This window comes from Onychostruthus taczanowskii, unplaced genomic scaffold, assembly GCF_017590055.1.
Source record: "Onychostruthus taczanowskii isolate IOZ18803 unplaced genomic scaffold, ASM1759005v1 scaffold8, whole genome shotgun sequence".
NCBI lineage: Eukaryota > Metazoa > Chordata > Aves > Passeriformes > Passeridae > Onychostruthus > Onychostruthus taczanowskii.
In genome coordinates, this window is record NW_024505892.1 from 14,095,698 (window position 1) to 14,115,914 (window position 20,217).

A 20,217-nucleotide genomic window follows, 5' to 3' on the forward strand; every position below is an offset into this window, starting at 1 on the left:
CACTGGCGTACCTGTGCCTGCCTCCTCAATCCACTCCTTCTCGGTTCCGGGGAAAAAACCAGCACTCACCCTGCACAGGCTCACCAGGGAACAGTGATGGGAACCCTGCAACACCAGAACACGTGCACTGTGCCTTTGCCCGAAACTCTTTATATCGCGGGACAGCAGTCGGAAAGCAGCCCCGAGGGGAGCTGCCTGCCAGCGGGGAGCGGCGCCGGGATCGCGGGCGGCCGCTCCCGCAGGAAGCGGGAGGAGCGCGCTTCTCCCCGGGCAGCAGCCGCGCCGGCCGAGGGAACAACTCCGGCGCCTCAAGGCGCTGCCGGGGCGGCCGCGCTCCCGGCGGCTCGACGGCGACCTTCGCCACCCGCGGGGGTGGGGAGCGGCACGGCCGGGCCGGGGCGAGCAGGGCCGGGAGCAGCTGGGTCGGGAGCGGCCCGGGCCCACAGCGCCCCGCCGGGCTCGGCAGCGCGGCCGCCGCTCCTCCCCTCACCCGCGGGCAGGGCGGGTGGCAGCGCCCCGCCGGCGGCTGTTACCTGTGCCGGAGGAGGAGGAGCCGGAGCCAGAGGGACAAAGTTAACTGGAAAGTTTGCCGTGGGTGGGAAGAGAAAGGCGGAGAGCAAAGGGAAAGGTCGCTCCCGCCCCGCCGGCCGCAGCCGGGGCTCCCCGAGGAGGCGGCCTCAGCGACGGGTCCGCCCGCGGGGGCCGCTCCGCTTCCTTCGCCCGGCGCTGGGCGCCCCCGCCGCGGAGGCACTCGGAGGCCTGCTGAGGTGACCGGCGAGCGGCAGCGGGGCACGGCCGCCCTCCTGGCTCGCCTCCCCGGGAGAAGCGGCCAGGACCGGGGACGGGCGCCCGGAGAGGCTCCCGCGGGGCTGCCGGCGGCCCCCGAGCGCCGCGCCGTGCGCCCGACGAGACGGCGGCTCCTTCGCCAGCCCTTCCACCGGGACCCCTGCGCTCTCCTCCCCGCGGCCGGCGGCTCCCATGGCTCTGAGCAAAGGGCTGCGGCTGCTCTGGAAGCAGGAGCCGGGGCCGAGCGCCCTGCTGGAGGCGCGCGGCCGCCAGGACTGCCTGTTGCTGGAGGCCGGCACCGTGGCGGCGCTCAGTAAGTGCGGGCGGGGGCGGCCCGTGGGTGCCCGTGGGAGCGCGGAGCTGGCGTGCCCGCGGGTGCGCGCCTCGGCCTGTGCAGGGACGCTGGGGTGCGACGGCGGCTGGCGGTGCCCGGGAGCACTGGGGCACTTTCCTCCGTGTCACGGAGAGAGGAAGGGGAGCGCGCACACCCACCTCCAGTGGGATGCTGGCTGCGGAGAGCGTCTCGCCTCACTTAACCCCGACCTCCAGCACGGCTCTCCAGGCATGGCCACTTGCTGGCGCATTTGGGTGACCCCCGGTACGTGCCGTGCATGGAGGGCTGCCCAGCATCTCCCGATCCGTGTTCCATTGCTGCTCTGGGTGTCTTTAGCCTCCTCACCAGCAGCCGGGGTAGAAGAAGCAGGAGAGGTCACTCGGCTAGGTCCCGGCACAGGGCACCTTTAGTATACAAACTTATCCCCTACAGCCTTGGCTGCAGAGGAGGGCCCAAATCAGGTCCGCTGCCTCTTGAGGAAGTTTCTACTCCGCTACATCAGGTGCTAACCACCAGTGAAGACAGCCAGCTCACAACAGAGATGTTTTGGGATGACTGACTTGAGATTTGTCTCCCATAAAAAACTCCTGGCTTCTTGCAGTGCTGCCCCTGTGGTTTGAACGGTGTTTGGTTACTTGAGTGTCTGGCTCTTACTGGAGGAGTCTCATAAACGTTCTCAGGGTTGTCTCACCTTGTGCTTTTGGTACTTGTTAGACCTGAATTAATGCAATGCTGATGTCGCTAACTGTTGTGATATGGCACAAAATGATGACACAGACACTGCTGCTCTCGAGGGGAACAAAAAGGAAGAAGAAGAAAAACTTTATTTTCTGACTCCAACATTTATAGTTTTCCAAAGGTGACAGTGGATTGGAGGGGGACAGTGCCACCTCTCCAATGCCACTGGACAGACCAAGGGTCCATCAATTCTCTCCACCTCCATGAAAGAATGCAAAACATAGGTTATTTACAGAACTGTGTGTGAGAAAGTTTGTTGAAAGAATGCAAACATCAGAAGGCTTAACAAAGTCTTATAAAATCAGGGCGACAGCTAACGTTGAGGCAGACACAGAAAAATGAGGTGACTGCGAATGCAAGGGGCAAAAAGCAATGTAGGAGAACACATGCTTGTGCTGTGTTCTTAAATTGTTTTCTGCATAATACCTGTGCCTGCAATCATGCTGCTGTTCACAGCATTGTAGGCGTCCGTGTTCAAGCAGCTCAAACTGTTGTAGGAAGATCTATGATTTGCACAATGTCAGTCACAATGTCATTCAGGATCTGGGTCCACTGAATCTTCCACAATGCACACTGGCAGGACATGCAGACTAAAATTCTTGATTTTTAGGTCTTGGGGACTTGAGGAATTATGAAAGCCAGAAAGATCATCAAGGGGTAGCTGATTTTCTCAAGAGTAGTTCTGATAGTGTGAAAATTTTGACCAGTCATGGAAAAGATGTTATTGGCACACTGTAGGGATTTTTGTTTGTTTATTATGTTTTATTAGAGTTCCATATTATGCAATATGTTGGGGGTTCCGTTTCTTGTGAAATTCTTTGGTAATAGTGGACATAACTGTGTTACATTTTTCTAGAGAGGGGTTTTTCTGTCAGTTTTCAGTGAACTGGCAGTGAAAAGTCAGTTAGTACTGAGCAGCACTTTACTCACTTTCCCTGAAACCCTAAAACCTGTTGACATGAAAACTTTATATTAAATATTAATGGAGTTTGGTCTGTATTTTGTTATTCTGATAAAAATCTGAAGCAGCTCCACTTCCTAAAGCCAATGTGCATGAATAAAATTGAGAGTTCAGTATTCACCTAGCCAGCACTGAGCCACCTGTATGATCAGTGGTTGGAAAGACTTGATATCTCACTAATTAAAGGAAGCATCAACATAGAGTTGTTTTTTCTCCCCCAGTGTTTCCATCCCCCATCTGAATTGCTATGCCTGAAATGATTTAGTGGCTGGAAAGTTGCCCAGCTGAAAAGGGCACCTGGTGGTGCTGCTCAGCATCCATCTGAACATGATCCAGCAGTGTGCCCAGGTGAACAAAGAGGCCAGTGGCATTCTGGTCTATCTCAAAATAGGAGCGTGTCCAGAGAAGGACAATGGAACCAGAATGGAAGGATCTGGAGCACAAGTCCTGTGAGGAGCAGGTGAGGGAGCTGGGGTTGTTCAGCCTGGAGAAAAGGAGGTTAGGGGAGACCTTATCCCTCTTTACAACTGCCTGAAAGGAGGGTGTAGCCAGGTGAGGGTTGGCCTCTTCTCCCTGGTAACAAGTGACAGGACAATGGGACATAACCTCAACTTGCACCAGGGGAGGTTTAGATTTGATAGTAGGAGAAATTTCTTCATGGAAAGGGTGGTCAGGTATACGGAAACAGGCTGCCCAGAGAAGTGGTGGAACTACTATGCCTGGAAGTGATCCAAAACTGTGTGGATGTGGAAGCTGGGAAACATGGTTTAAATGATGAACACAGTGGTACTAGTTGGGCTCAATGATCTTAGACACCTTTTCTAATCTTAATGAGTTCATGATTCTATGATTATAGAATTTATACAGTCTCTCTTAAAATGTGTTAGAGGAATTCTAACAGTAGTGATTTGTGTATTGTAAAAAGCCTGTTTGCCATGTCTTTTGGAAGTTATGTCTTGAGATAACTGCAATCTGTCTGTGTTGGCATTCAGCCCACTCCATGGTAATAACTTTGTCATTTTATTTCATTTGATTCCTCTATTTCTTCCTGGGTTGGTTCCTGAATTGTAGGAAAAGCTAGTTTGTCAAGTGGAGCCTGTTTAGATAACTTCTTCTGTTTATGCAGCAGAGGACCAGAAAAGGAGGGAAAAAAAGTAGTACGTATTGTGCTGGTGAATTTAGAAGAATTGTGAAGAGGAAGCTTCACAGCAGGGTGGTAACAAAAACAACATTAATTCTGTTTTGTTTGACTTGCCTTTAGGTTGTTACTAACCATAGAACATGACAGTGGGAGGTTAACATAAACTTTGTATATGTGTGGTTTCAGACATGCTAGTTCTAGGATTGTGTTAGTTTTGGCCTCTCTGTCTAGTTTTCTAAAATAAAGTTCTTTAAAAATTACATACCTGTGGTGAGAAGGAGTTTTGCAACTGTGTCTTATGCAAACCTCTACACTAAATAAAAGCAGATTGATATATACCTGGAGCACTTAAGTTGTACAGCAATTTATGTAGTTTTGCAATTGCACCCTCCTGTAAACAGAGAGGAATAATCATAGATGGACAGTGAAGGCCTGAGAAGAAATTTTAGTCGTTGTTCTTTTCTTCCCATAATTAGCAAGTACCTCTGCCCTTGAACAGGCATGACATCTGCACTTGCTTAAAGTTTAATTGCTTCTATAATAATTTTGTGCTAGAAGAAATTTAAATGTTGAATTTAACCTAGTTCAAGTGGCAGAAGGGAGTGAGAATTATCCTCGAATTAGTGTTACAAAAAAAGAAATCTGAAAAACCACACACTTGTACAGAATCAATAAGGCTATAAAGCTCTGGCAAACTCCTCATTAAAATAAACACTTTCAAATGTGTAAGCTAGCAATTTGATGCTGTCTTGTGAATGGATGACTTAATGTTTTTTCCTCTCTTGATATCTTATAAAGATAATGATGACAATTTTAGTCACAAATTGATTATGTTTCATAATTTCCTTACTGCATACAGAGATTTAATACCTGAAAAATATTTGCATCCTTGATATCCTTTGCATCCTTTCCAGTAGTGGAAAAGTATTGTAAAGATCTCTAATTGCCTGAATGTCAGCAATTTATAAAATGAGAATACTTGTCCTGTAATGGAAACCTAAACTAAAAAACTTTTGAAAAAATCAAGAAATCAGAAATCACTGCAGGAAACCTAGTTGCATATCCCTAAACCTCTTAATCTGTATAGTGATGTGATATCAACAGAGCAGTTTTCTGTTCTACCTTAAGTTAAATAGCATTTCTGAGGGTGGGAGTTTGTTTTCCTTCTCTCATGATGTCACTGTAGGGTGGAGGGTAAAATTCACTGCTTTGAATTGAATGACACATTTTGCTTCAAGCTTTTTATTTTTTCCCCTGTCCACTGGCAGTCCTAAAGCTTTAGTCATCTCCAGAAGGATGGGTGACATCCTGAAACAATTCTTCCAGGAATTCTCTGAACTAGAAGATCAATATATTCTGTGGAAGAAACCTAAAGTCATGAAGGATGAAGAAAAATTGTCATTGATTTAGAAATTTTTGCTTAATACAACAGGGAGTATAGATAGAGATGCTGTTCCTAGTTTAAACACGTTACAGTTTCAGTGGTTTACAGATGAAGTGAACTGCACAAGGTAGTTCTGGACTGTTGTCAAGGCAGTTGCTAAACTAAACTAAGGCTATAGTGCTGAAAATACGGTGATTTAACTTTTTTATGGCAGGTAGTTTCAGTGAAGAGCTGTCAACAGGAGTGCTCTGCTATTGAATTTCAGCATTTCAGCATAATAATATATTTTCTCAAGGGCAGAGCCAAAGGCTGCACAGTTTTTTTGGTTTTTTTTTTTGCAAGCTCTTTGATTCTGCAGCTGGTTTTATAAAGGATGTTACATCACCTGTTACGTTAAATCCTAAATGACCATGGTGTCTGGAAAGTACAGAAGTTCAAAGCTGATACAGTGTGTATTTTTGCCAATATGTCTGAGGTTATTCCTGACTTTTACCCACAGATTTGGAAAGTTAGCCTTTACTAGAGACAAACTTATATAGAGTTAAGGTGTGTGTATGCTCTGTGGAGGAGCTCTGTGCCTCCTCTGCAGCTTCAGTTGCAGGTGTGTGTGTGGTTCTCTGATGCAGCAGAGTGAAATCAGGCTAAAGTCTTGCAAAACCAGGAAGTAGCAGTTATTTACCTGTCCACATTTTCCTTCTTTTGTGCAGAAGGCAGTTTGTGTGCTGTATGTACATTAACAGTTTACAATTAGCTTTGGTTTTGTATTTATGTGAACAACTGAGTGGTGTGTGGAAATCAAGCACCAATGCTTGTGTAAGTACTGTGAATGTATTTCTAAGCACTCTATCCAAAACAGTGAGCCCTCCACCATGGCTCATTTCTACTCCTACACCAGAATATTCATACAGCTAGCACAAACTTCTGTGAGGTTTTCTGTAGTTTAGTGTGTTCAGACTTTTCCATTTGTGGAAGCAGTCTGTGGAGCAGGTCTCCTGTCTTCCTTGGTTATGCTGGCACTGGGCACTTGCAAGCTATGGTTTCTCAGGCTAAACATCACTGCTTTAGATTATAGGAAAAAGTGTGTGTTGCAATTCTTTCACTACTGTCAAAATGCAAACAGAGAAGAAGGAAGATGTGTTCGTGTAAGTGTAGAGTGTTGATTACAAGACTTGTTTTCTATGCTAGGAGACAAGTAGTGGTTGTGAGGGATTAATTCTTTGTAGTGGTTATGTCTGTAGTGTCTGCTGCAAGTTTCTATGTAAATATGAGTCAGCTATGGCAGAAACCACATAAAGATAATGGCCAAGCTTTCGAGAAGTCACTTGGTGACTACCCTTTTATTTTCTTGACTGCCTGCAGCAGAATGCAGCTGACCAGTAGAAACCTGATGGTTTCATTAATCCATTATTTGATTGTGAGTTGATATATTCATATATGCACATGCAAGTATGCAAACATTCTCTCTCACTAGGAGGAGATTGTTCTCAATCTAATATAGAAAACCAGGCAACTGACCTTTCCAAAATGCCAATTTTCTGGTTTGTTTGTTGTGTTTTCAACCAGAAACTTATCTTATTAGAAAATTGGTGAATTACATTGCTTAATGTTTTAAGTGTTTGGATTCTCTTAACTGTTGCTCTAACCACAAACTTCTTCCCAACTCTGTACTGCTTGGCCTATATGGTGTTTCTGAATACAGTCTGACTTTCATAATGCCTGTCTAGCTCAGATTGAATGTGAAAATGAATATTTTAGAGGTGAAAGATATTGAAAATACAATAAAGTACTTTAAATGCGTCTGCAGATGACTGAAAACACAATTTGGAGGTAATTGTCTAAACCTGTATAGTACCAGATACTGGACTTATTTCTAGGTAAGATGCTTATGGTAATGTATATGTAGCAGTTTTGGTATGAAATTTTGGTTTGATTATAGTTTTTCCCTGTTTCTGGGGAAAGTTCACACCTCTTTCCCCCAAATGCTAAATGACACAAATAAAGTCATCCCATGACACCAACCCTATGTTTCTTAAAGTACTTAGAAATATGCTTCAGATTACATTTTTATAGCAGTACCTACAGCCAAGCAGGTGACTATTTCCAGAATCAGGCTGAAAAATCACAAGGGAGAAACAGAATCCATAACCCAGTCTCAGACTATCTTTTTCCCCACGAACTTTTCCTTAATTTTTATCTTGAAGTTGCAGGTATTACTGTGTCTGTCCTTAGTGTTGGACTTGGAATTTTGGTACTTTTCTCTACCCTCTTACTCCAGTCACTGACCTTTCTGGAGTCGATATGCTTGAGAGTTGTGCTGATTCTTGCTGAAGTCTAGGGGTTCAGCCCTAAGGAGGGGTGGAATGAAGGAAACTGCATATGTTTGGCCAGTTCCTGCTAGCTGGTAATTTGAAATTGCAGCTTTTACAAACAGGAAGTCACAGTTGGTCAGGCATATGGTATAATGTAGTTTTATGTCATTTCATGGTGTGGGGTTTTTTGGCTCTGAAGTATTTTATGCATGGAAAAGGTCACTTTTAATTGATTTTATTGCAGCTTGGTTTCATTGAATTATTGCATGCCTCTTGTTTTACAAGGGTTAAAGTGTTTCATAGAAATATTTCCCTTTAACTCTCTTTATCCAACAAAGTAGCACATAAGTTTTTTTCTCTGTGTAGCCATACTCTTTCTGATTCTGACTCATGTCCTAGCATTCCTTGAATGCTCTAGGAGATGTTTTAGGTTTTGATGTCAGTTATTTGAGATTTCAATGAGATTTTGAGAATTATAAATACTTCTTTTTAATAACAGGATATGAACCTGGCTCAAGCCCTCTCAATAGTGTCCTTTGTGCAACACCAAAGAGTTTACCAGGACAGGAGACTTCAAACTCCATTGGTATCTTTAACAAAGGGAATTTACACACACCACCCCCCCAAATGTGGTCCGTAGACATTAAAATGTTCTGGCCTCTCTCTTTGCATGACCCACAGCTGTGTCTGGCGTGTTCCTTTCCTGCTCCTTCCTGCTCCTTGCTCCCAGGCAGCTCTGCTGGTGCTGCTGTCCCGGCTGATGCTGCTCTCCAGGCGCAGGTTCTGACACGTGGCCTGCCCAGAACGGCGGTGTTCCTGTACCAGGACTGCGGAATCACAGCTGTTTGGCTGCGTGTTTGGAGGAGTGCTGTGCCGGGAGCTGATGGGTGTGTGATGCCACTGGCTTGACCTGGGAAACTCCAATGGGTTCCATACATGCCAGTGGCAGGTACTTCTTGCCAGTGGTGGAATGAGCTATGTGTTGCCTAATTCTATGCTGAAATAAATTCCATTCTTTTGGACTGTGCTCTTACCAGACACTTTTAACAGCCAACTTTCCAACTTGTAATTCTATTTTGAAGAGCATCGCCATGCTTTTGAAGTGACTTTTGAAATGCTTTCAGGTTGTGCCTGACCTGCAGCTTTATGAGCTCTCGCATCTGTCTCAGATCTGAATCTCTTGGTGTTTCCCTTGTTTTAGATTTCTTCTTAAAGCTGAAATATTTGGAGTAAGAAGTTTGGTTTTGGTTTTCCCTTTTTATTTTAAAGTAGCCCAGTTATTTCAATGTAGACAGCTTTTAAAGGAGGGAACAGATTTAAGAAAAAATTGTCAGTATATTGTTGGCACTCTTTTCTGCTTAATAAAGATGCCATGGAAAGTGAAACATCACCTTTTTTAACCTGCTTTTTTTAATACATAAGAAAGCCTAGACAGGGAGGTTTTTTCAAAGATGGAAACATTGTTAAAGTCTATCTAAACTGGTTTTGTGAAATTGCTTTTTTAAAAGTGCCTGAGAACTGAGCTTGCAGAGTCTCAACCCTTCAAATGTGCCATTACTGAGTATTTAAATCATTATTGTCCAAAGATTTATGTTCCCCAATAAAGATCACTTTATCCTCTGTCTGCTGCTTATGCTTCGCTTCACTGGTGTGTGTGATATCAACGTTTTGCTAGTTTCTCCTGATTTACTCAGTGTTCTAAGAAAGTAGAGTAAGTAAGGTGTGAAACTATGGTAGTAAAAACACAATTAAGAAAGAATTAAACAAGTCTTCTTTATTTGTCACAAGTGCAAAAATTGAGATAAACATGTTTTAATTACTCTTGGGGGTTGCCCCTCTGATGGAATTTTGCAAGAAGAATTGTCCTTCATTTCACTTCAAAGTGTCAGCAATATATGGGATATTTATTTGTTTTCAGTGTTTCTCACTGAGCTTTTTGCCTCGTGACATTTATGAAGAGAAGTCTCTGTCTTTGCTCTTCTATCATCCATTGCAAGCAGTTCAGTTTGTCCTTTTTATACCCGGAGGTTTCAGGTTTTAACTGCTGAAGTTAATTAGGAGCATAAGATTGCATATTATTAGCAAATCCCTGAAAGTACTATGTTGCTGTTTATCTGTAGTTCAAGAAGTAAAAGGACATTTGAGGGTTACAGTATGTTTTCCTCATTTGGGAGATTAACCTTACTCCTTATTGGGAAATATATACAAAATGCAGACTTACTCATTCAGGAAGTATGCTGATTTTATGCTAAAGTAGCCAGTGACAAGCTTGATCTGTGGTCTGGCTTAATATCTAGATGTTCAGTATGTGCCCATTGAATTTGCTTGTTGCAGAAATGCACAAATATAACTCGAGCATCTGATCCTTTATTTATTTAATTAACTAATTCTTACTTCACTAAAATATGTGTAATTCCTCTTGAAATCAACATCTGGTGTTGTGTCTACATCAAATCATGTTATCTTGCATAAAAAAATTCCAGTTCTGTCTGGAATTAGACTGAGAGTGTGGAAGTATAAACTCTCTCTTTTTGTACATCAAGACATATCAATATATTATCATCAAGATATTATATTTTAGCTTATGGCAAGACTTGATTGTTGTTCTTATTTTAGAACAGTGTAAATTTTACATGTGCTCATGTATTTCTTTATCTGACTGATGTGCCATCTGTTCCGTAGAATAAAATTGTTACTAATGATCAGGTTGATTTGAAAATAAAGTGAGTACTCTTTTTTCTTCTAGGGTGGTGTGTGGAGATGTGCTTTTCTGTCCCATCATATTTTAATCTCTATGGTTTTACAGGATTTTAACCCTACCTTTGCACTGTACTCTCGTTGACTGAAAAAAATCAACCTAGGTAGCATTGGTTCCTATACAATAGGAATAATAGCAACCTGAAAATTTATTTAAGACTGGATAACTAATGTCCTGCATTTCTCTTTGTTCCTTAGCTCCAGAAGAAAAGGATGCAATTAAGGGACAGTATGAAAAGCTCATGGATGCTTACGGCTGCTTAGGAGAGCTTCAGCTTAAATGTGGTAAGTCACCATCTGTATGACTGAGATTATAAAATGCCCAGACAATGCTAAATGACAATAAGTGGTCTAATTTCTTAAACTGTGAAAGCTAGTTGCACTTCCTCATGTACAGTCTGGAAAATATCTGTTTCTTTCTCTATTTTGGGCCAAAACCATATCACTGAATGATGGATGGATTTTTTCTTAATTTGTTTTGTCTGACATTCTTAGCTGCCTGGAGATAATTGCCATTCTTCTTTCCCTACCACATTTGTCCAAAGCAAGCTATGATTGCTTAATTCTTCTCTTCTTTAAGAATCATGTTTAGACACTGATTGTCATGGTCATCTGAGAGTACAGTACTGCAGATTGCTATAATGCCTAATTGCCTTTAATCATTCATATGGATAAGGATTTGCAGAAGAAGGCCTCTGGCTTTAATTAGTATAGTAAGGAATGTTTATTGTCATTGCTGTAAATTTTAGTGCCATTTGGGAATCTTGATTTAGCAAAGGACTTATTACACTGCCTGCAGGAATGTTAATGGAAATAACATGTTTTAAGAAGAGAACTGCAGTGATTGATTTGAAGATGATAGGGCCTTACACAGTGCTTAAAAATCGCAGATGATTTAGATGCATCAAAAAGCACTGTACGTGTTGTTCCCGGCTTGGTACAATGAGCCCTAATTTTCACTTGGAGAAATGACAAGACTTTTCCATATAACTTGATGCTTGGTCATGGACTCTACCAAAGGCAGTAGTGGTGTGAGCACTGGTGTATTTAGGCCAGTAGATAAAACCGTGTCATTTTATACCCTGCTTACTATTTTGCAGCCTGAGAAATATGACTTGAAATTGACCTGAAGAGGCAACTGCAATCTGAAGGATTTTTGTGTCATAATTTAAAACTGTAGGTCCATCTAGTCCTTTTTAATGAGTGTGGACTTTTTGTTTGTTTTGTTTCTCATGGAGTTAATTAGACATTTCTCTGGAGATTTATATCAATTTACTAATGTAATTTAAAGTGGAGGAATCGTGATTAGTTTTTCTTGGCACTTGGGTCTGTTTTTCTTCATAGAAGTCTAATGAATCCTCTTGTAGTAATAAAGGAACATAACTATTTAATTCAATCTCTTCAAGCTATAGATAAGGGTAGTTTTTCTATGTGGTGGGAACCAAATATATCCAATTTTTGTCTTCATGTTAAAAGGTGAATGATTTCAAATAGGGTGTGAAATATTCTCAGCCTTACTTTTTCTCATGCCCTTATTTCTTCTCAAACAACATATGCTTAACTTCAGTGCTCTGAAAGTGTAAGGATTTTTCCTTTCTGAGCTTTGTCACTGTACCTGTGCCTTGTTCTAGCATTAGATTACAAGTTCTGGTACAGGACTTGCTTTGGAAGGGATTGTTAAAATTCAGTGAAAAGTCAGAGGGTCTGGCTGTAATGGTAAGTGAAGGTAAGCAAACATTTTCTGCTTCTAAATGTGTTTAAAAAAGCAAAGATACATGTCTGCTATCTCACTATTCAAGATGTAGCCTGTTTTTGTCACAGTCTGATTTAGACTTTCCACCTTACATGTGAGTTTCATCCCTTTAGCTGTTGCTTATGTAAAAGAGTAACACTACAAAGAAGTTGTACTGGGTTTGTATAGCAAGGTTTTGGTAGCAGGAGGGGCTACAGGTATGGCTTCTCTGAAAAGCTGCTGGAAGCTTCCCCTGTGTCCAATGGAGCCAATGCCAGTGGGCTCCAAGACAGAGGTGCTGCTGGTCAAGGCTGAACCCATCAGCAACAGTGGTACTGCCTCTGGGATAACAGATTTAAGAAAGGAGAAAAAACTGTCCAGCTGAAGCTGGAGAAGGGCAGAGGTAGAATATGTGAGAGAAACAGCTCTGCAGACACCAAGGCCAGTGAGGAAGCAGGGGCAGGAGGTGCTCCAGGTGCCTGAACACAGATTCCCCTGCAGCACAGCTGCAGACCATGGGGAAGCAGCTGTGCCTCTGCAGCCCATGGAGGTCCATGGTGTAGCAGAGATCCACCTGCAGCCCATGGAGGACCCCATGCTGGAGCAGGGGCATGCCTGAAGGTGGCTGTGACCCTTTGGGAGGCACACTGTGGAACAAGCTCCTGTGGACCCATGGAGAGAGGAGCCCATGCCTGGAGCAGGTTTGCTGGCCAGATTTGTGACCCTGTGGGGGATCCACCCTGGAGCAGTTTGTTCCAGAAGGCCTGCACCCTGTGTGAGGGACCCACACTGGAGCAGTTTGTGAAGAACTGCAGCCCATGGGATGGAGTCGTGCTGGAGAAGTTCAAGGAGGACTGTCCTCCATGTCTCCATGCTGGAGCAGGGGAAGAGAGTGAGGAGTACTCCCCATGAGGAGAAAGGAGTGGCAGATATAATGTGTGATGAACTGATCACAGTCTCTATTTCTCGTCCCCCTGTACCACTGGAGAAAAGAAAATTTGGAATAAAGTTAAGCCTGGGAAAAAAGGAGATGTGGAGGAAGGTTTTGTGCTCATTGTCCTACTCTGTTTTGATTAGTGATAAATAAAATTAATTTCCCCAAGTTAAGTCTGTTTTGCCCATCACTGCTAAATGATCTCTGCCTGCCCTTAACTTGACCTGTAAGCCTTTAGTTTTATTTTTCCCGCCTACCAGCTGAGGAGGGGAGGGACAGAACAGCTTTGGTGGGCACCTGGCATCCAGCCAGGGTGAGTCAAAGGACCACAGGAATGCAATGTAACTTTTTCCCTTTTTGTATAAGGTATTTTAGCAGCTACTAACAAAGGCATAATTCGCTAGCTCTTCACTGAGCTTCAGTGATCGCATAGACTTTGTTCAGAAGTATCAGCATTTTTTCTTACTACTGGAAACATGCAGACCATAAGTATTAAATTAACTGAGAGTATTTGTGAAAATACATTCCACTGGATATTAAGAGTATATTTGTAGAGCAGAAGGGGAAACTTTTTGCCAAGACATGAAAGATGTCTCTGAACATTTTAATTAATCTGTAAATATCGCTACTTAGAAATCCAAATAAATCACATTGTATGCCTGCCAAAATAGATCATGCTTTTCACAACAAGTAGATGAAATATGTGAAACTGACTCACAAAGTTAATCTTTCCCACTAGTAATAACATTCACTTCTATGTACTTATGTCTGTTAACATGACTCACTAAGTTCTTCTGCTTTCTTATGTGAGATGGATGGCAGCAGAATGAATTGTACAGTGTCTCTGAGATGTACCTCAGCCAAGACTTTGCTGCCAAAGAAGACCTAGCAGTGACAAATACATCTTAAGCAAAGTGTTAAAAGAGCTGGCTTTACAGTGTTTTTTTCAGATACTGTGATGTCAGGAACAGATGCACACATCAGGGGATATTTTAACACCACCACCACATAGGTTGTTTGGTTTAATACAGCTGCTGTATTTGGGGAGGCATTCTGAATTCATGTGAGTGTGTATATACTCTCACTCTTGTACATATATGGTGTATCGTTGGAAGGAAGACATTTCAAAGGCTAAAAGGACAACTAAGTACCTGTCTTCTGTTCTTTTTGCACATATCCTAAAAATGTAGTTGTGTTTAGAAAAAAGAGAGAGAGGAGTACCTTTAAGACTACAATAGTAGTTTGGAAAGTCTTGGCTCTTTTCATAATTCCGCTGTAGATATACTCAGGAATTTTCAGCTAGGTGGTTAGAATGTACTGCTCTGCTGTGTTCTGTTGCTATTTTTGAAGACAGATGAGAGGCAGAATGGTTTTTAGTGGACTACAAAATGGAGTGGAGTATGTGTGAAGTGGAGATGGAAAAGTCTGAGGGAACATAAGGCAATGGCATGACTGTGATGGAATGGAGATAGAGCAAAAATTGGAGAAAATCCATTTTGGAAAGAAAAGGCAGTCTTAAGTGAAATAGTTGCAGTTGAGAAGGACAAAATAAGAATTAAATATTGACTCCTTTTTGCTCTAGCTCAAAATAGGGAATATTGAAATCATCCCCTAAGCTGCAGGGGAAACAATTGCCTTGAGTCATGTAGACAGGCTAAATACAGAAACTGCAGCTTATTATTGTACAGTGTGACATACCAGAACTGCATTTCCTGTTCAACTTGGATAAAGGCAGTTGGTTTCACAAGAGCATTTGAAAAAATGGGTGGAAATTATTATTGTCTTGTTTCTGTGCTAAATATTCTTCATCCTCTGCCTCTCTTGTGCAACCTAATAAAACAGTATTCAGCACATATCACTGTGAGCAAAACATTTCTTACATTTCTTCATAAGTGTTCTTTACAGATTGTTGTAATGATTGATAGCTGTAATAGAGCAAAATAATGATCTTGGTCACAATGCATGAACATTTATACCCATTTATCTGAGATCAAAGTTTGGCCCATAATCTTTGAAATATATATTTTTTTTTTTAGGACTGTATGTGGGTCTTGCTTTTTCATAGATATGTTGCTGTAGAAAGCATGACCAGTAAGGAACACTTCACTTCTTACTCTAAAATGATTTCAGAGATTTCTTTAAAACATTCCAGATTGCATCCCAAGGACAGGAAGGACATTTCTACAGTTGTGACCTTCAGTTGCAGTTTTTACATTCCTAAATCACTTTCATCTATGTGTACAGTTTAGAAAAGCTAGTAAGAATCAGGATTGTACATTAAACTACTTGTGTAAGTTAAAGGAGAAATAAAATTCTTATTTTCAAAGTATGGGTATGGTAAATAGTCTACAGCTGATGTGGGATGTGGTTGGTGATTGGTTGCAAGTGAAATTGACTTGATGATGCAACTGCAATCTGAAGGATTTTCATGTCATAACTTAAAAGTGTAGGCCCATCTAGATGTTGCTGGTAATAAAAGGGAAGACAGGGAAAGCCTTCTCTGTGTGTAGCTGTATAGCTTAGTGGTGAGCAATTTCTTACACCTTAATGGAAACATGACTAAAAGATGAATAGTAGAGCAGTGTTTTGGCAGCATTAATTCTGCTGTGCGAGGTTCTAAAAGGGTGAAAGGTTGACAGGAGCATTACCTCTGTTCAGAACCCCATGGCTACATCTGTGCTGTGAATAAAATGGGCAGGACACAGGCACAGAGCACTGTCAATAGGATATTGTGATTAGCTTGTTCCCTGTGCCAAGAGGGTATGGCCATCAAGCAGGGATCTTCCTCCTGCAGACAGTGCAGTGATAGCCCAGAGCTGGTTCCCAGGAACACTGTCCAAATACCATCTGGAATGAAAGTGATATCAGGGGATGGGGCTTGGGACTTTCTTCCAAGGTACTGAGTCAGAGAGATTTGTTTTAAGCCAGGACTGTGATGTTACAGGGTTTTTGCATTGTCTGTTTTGAAACAAATCCTGAGTGATTTAAGCAAATAAGAGAAGTTAGAGCTGGTCTGAAGGCCACCTCAGCTCACAGAGCAGCCTGGGAGAACCAAGTAGCAAAGCAGGCTAGCTTTAACACACCTTAAATCTCTCTTTTCATCCTTTCTCTCCAGTTTCTGGGCTGTAAGTGTGAGCTCCTTTGCCAGCCTCCCTCTGTTCAAAGGTATTATGAAAAGTGTGTGGTGGCTGCTGTGTAATTTGGAGTACTTAGAGAGATTATTCTGTGTGAATAGAACCGTAGAATGGCTCGAGTCAGAGGAGACCTTTATAGACCATCTACTTCCACTGCCCCTGTCATGGGCAGGGACTTTTACCTCTAGACCAGGTTGCTCGAAGCCCCTTCCAACCTGGCCTGGAACACTTCCCAGAGGTGAGGCACCCACAACTTCCCTGGAAAACCTGTTCCACTGTTTCCACCTTGCTTATATTCAATCCAAATTTTCCCTCTTTCAGTGGAAAACTGTTGCTCCTTGTCCTGTCACTACAAGCCTCTCCATCTTTTGTTATAGGCCCCCCTTCAAGTATTGAAAGGCTGTAATAAGGTTTTCTCCAAGCCTTCTTTTCTCCAGGCTGTACAACCCTGACTCTTTCCTGTGGAGTTACTGCCCAGTGGCAGAAAAGTATCACAGCTTTAGAAAACCAATCTCCTTATACTTCAGAGACAATGCAATACCTTCTCAAGTGTGATTACTTTTTTGGAGCTTTTTAGCTAGTGATTTAAGGGAGTAGAGATGCTGGACCTTGGAGTGTGTAGATGAGCATCCCATTTGGGGGTGAGTGGCTGAGTGGAGAAGGTAGTAAAAAGAGTTTAAAGTCTCTGGTAAGCAAAAGCAAGTTTCTAGTTAAGGCAAATATTCCTATTCAATTCCTTCTTGAACTAGAGGATCATTCTGTTTAGATCCAGTGATTTTCCACTGGTTGCAAGCTCCTCAAAGGACAGAACCACAGGTAACAAGCCCTGTATTATTAAGTTTTTGTTCTCTTTGGCTAATTTAATGTTGACTTTCTCATTTGATCTCTTCTGAGCCATCTAGGAAAGCTTAAGGTCACCAAAGGCATTGAAAGTACTTGTACTCTTTGTCTCAGCATCGCTCACAGGCAGCTCTCCAAGTCCTTCACTGCTGGTTTTTTGTGACTAACAAAGCTGACTGATATTAAGGCATGCTAATAGTGTTTCTATGTATTACTTCCAAAGTCTCGTAAGTGAAGCTTACTTTGAGCTGATCAGTTTTGCATGGTTTCAACTAAGTCACAGAAGCTTTTAGCCATCCTGAGAGGCAGCTAACTCCTCCTAACCCTTTCTGGAGGCTGCAAGGCAGTATTTGGTCTGCTATGAACTCTCATGATAACTGATGTGTCTCCTCCTCTTTATTCTTTATAATTACACAAAGTCCTGTGCAAAGGAGGAATAAACTGTCAGTATTTCTAGCCCTCTGCTGCAATATCACAAGCACAGAAAACATACTTCTTGAAAGCACTCAAGAAGGAGAACACGGCACAGTGTTGTTACAGAAAGAAATGTGATGAACAGAGCTTTTTAGTAAATACCACCTACACTGGCCTTTATACAAAACTGGAGTCAGCAGAACAGAATGAATAAGATTTAATCTCCCACCTTGTCCTGCTATTCCAGTCCCACATGCCTACACAAATATTCTGGCCCTGCTGAAAAACACCGCTAACTCCAGCTTCTGTAGCCAGCCTGTTATCTGAAAGCAAGGACTTTTACTGGTGTTCCAGAAAAATAATAGCTGTTGTGTGAGAGGTGGTGTGCATTTTCAGACAGTGGGTCACCCTGGAGGGTTGAAAAGTGATCCTAAGAAATGTTCCCTTTTGCTGTCTGAAGCCATACTGTCCCAGATTGTCACTGTGCCCTTAGCTAATTAACTTGCTCTTGGCAGGTCAGCTGTTGGTTCTGCTGTGCTAAATTAATAAATCCTGGCTCATTTCCATCTTTTCTTACTAACAGGAGTGACTAGGATGACATTGTTGCCATTACAGGCCAATTCAAGTGAATCAAGCAGTTTATTTTTAGCATTTCCAGAAAAATTGTTTTACTGTTTCTTAATTATCATTTCAGAGAGAATGAGCAGAGGTTCTGTGTGTGAGAGATCTAATTACAGTTAGGTTCTTAAGCTCCAAATTTTGCTTTTAGTTTTGGGACCCTAAAGTTCAGCTGCTTCGTGATTTCACAATTATGGCAGCTGTAATAGTTTTAGTGGTAACTGAGGTTGTCATTGAATCATGTACATGCTTTAGTGATAGAAAAAGGAAAATCTCAAGAATTGGTAATACTGAAATTTTACGAATGTCTGAACATGCCGAGCTTCAGCTGAAGCTGGTAAAGAATCTGAATGCTGTATGTTCTGTAGGGTGGTGAAATTGATTTTTTGAGCATTGTTCCAGTGGTAAGCACTTTGCTCTTCATAAAGTCAGTGGGGAAAGCTCATCCTAGTGCAACAAAGGATGTCGATGGATAAGTGTTATGGAATATTGTGCAATTGCAGCCACTTATCTGCAGTTAAGAGGAATTCAGAAATGTGAAGAACGTGGCCTGCATGCCTGTTTTTCCTGTTTGTTCTTTTGTGAAGCAAAGACGCTGGCCTCTGCTGGAGCCCTGTCGGCATTGCATGTGACAGGACTGATGAGTAGCCGAGTCCACCTGGATGGAAATAACCCGTTTGTAACTGTCTGTCTCTTTCTAGGTAACACTCGGCTGCACTTTCTGGTCCTGGTGACAGGCTGTACGTCGGTGGGCAAAATCCTGGATGCTGAAGTTTACAAAATTACTGCAACAGATTTCTGTCCTCTCCAGGAAGAAACTAAGGAAGACGAGCGCGTTACTGCCTTGAAGAAAATACTGAACTCTGGGATGTTCTATTTCTCCTGGCCTAATGCAGGCTCAAACTTTGACCTGACTGTGCGGGCTCAGAAGCAGGGTGATAACAGCTATGAATCTGGTAACTCGTTCTTCTGGTTAGTACTGCATGTTATACCCTGGTCTTCTGTTGTCCCCACCTGTGTCTCATTGGTCAGACATTCTCAGAGGGAAATGAACATGTGCATTTCAAGTCCATCTCCTCTCATTTCATTGACATGTCCTTTTACAGCGCAGGTGGCTTTAATGAATTCATGGTAATTTGTGTTTAATTAAAATTAATCTGATAGTGAAGTGCAATTATAAAATGACATTTGAGGCTTCATATTCATATTGCTCATACTGCAGAAACATCTCTCTATATGTCATGAATAGTTTCCCCTGCACTCCTTTTTAATAATTTTCTTTAAAGTTATCTAATGGAAACCTGCATTTGAACCGTTCCTAAATCCCATCGTTTGCACTGAAGTGTCTGTTATTGTTTAAAAGTATATGTTTAAAGTCTGTAGTTTATTGGTTCAGTAATGTGCACTAGTTTTTATGTTGAAAACATCAATATTAATATGTTTACAGCTCAGTGCAAACATAAGTTGCACAAAAGAAAACTCCCACCATACACTGCTCTGTGCTTTTTACTTTCTTGTGCTTATAAAGCAACAAAAAATTATCTCGTATTGTGGTAAGTATTGGTTGAGGGGAAAGGAGAAAACACAATGCTGGGTGGATGTAATTCAGTTTGTTTGCTTTGCAAGTTTTGGCATAATACTTGCATTTCTATACCCTTCCCCACCCCTGCCTCCTTCATTTTAAACAAGAAGTCACACAGCAGGCATAGCTGTTCTGGAAATAAATGAGGGTTTGATGTAGGTGGAAAATAACTGGCAGGGTTAAATGTGAATGTACTGCTAGAATGTGCAGTAAGGCTTGTGGCCCAAAGTAGGTGAATATTAAATAAGCAAAAAAGTTCATAATGGGTCATAAATTAACATGAGAGAGCAGTTCAGTTAGGCTAAATAATCTTTCCAGCTATGATGTGATTTTGACTGATGATATCTAGTGGGTTGACTTTAAAACTGAAGAAAGATAGGTAATAAATACTTGTTTTCAACTGTGCTAATGATGCATCACTCTCCAAAAGCTCACCAAGCATTGTCAAGTCAGACAAATGGCAGAAATTAGTTGTACTCCAATGATGACACTGCTAAGATGTCAATATCCCATAATAAAGAACATTTAAAACAACTCTTTTTCCCTCTACTGT

At 42.2% G+C, this 20,217-nt stretch overlaps 1 protein-coding gene across 2 annotated transcripts in view; it reads left to right on the forward strand.

Annotated features, from left to right (window-relative positions):
- Window positions 1-543: 543 nt before the first annotated feature.
- SYNJ2 (synaptojanin 2) overlaps window positions 544-20,217 on the forward strand; it is a 67,120-nt gene continuing 47,446 nt past the window's right edge. The window contains exons 1-3 of one of the 2 annotated variants that reach the window (XM_041423752.1): window positions 544-1,099; window positions 10,609-10,695; window positions 18,784-19,054. In XM_041423752.1, coding sequence (XP_041279686.1) covers window positions 979-1,099; window positions 10,609-10,695; window positions 18,784-19,054 — 479 coding nt within the window. In that variant the 5' untranslated portion in view covers window positions 544-978. Of the gene's footprint in view, window positions 1,100-10,608; window positions 10,696-18,783; window positions 19,055-20,217 lie in introns of those variants that run through there. The other variant, XM_041423753.1, reaches the window with a different exon arrangement.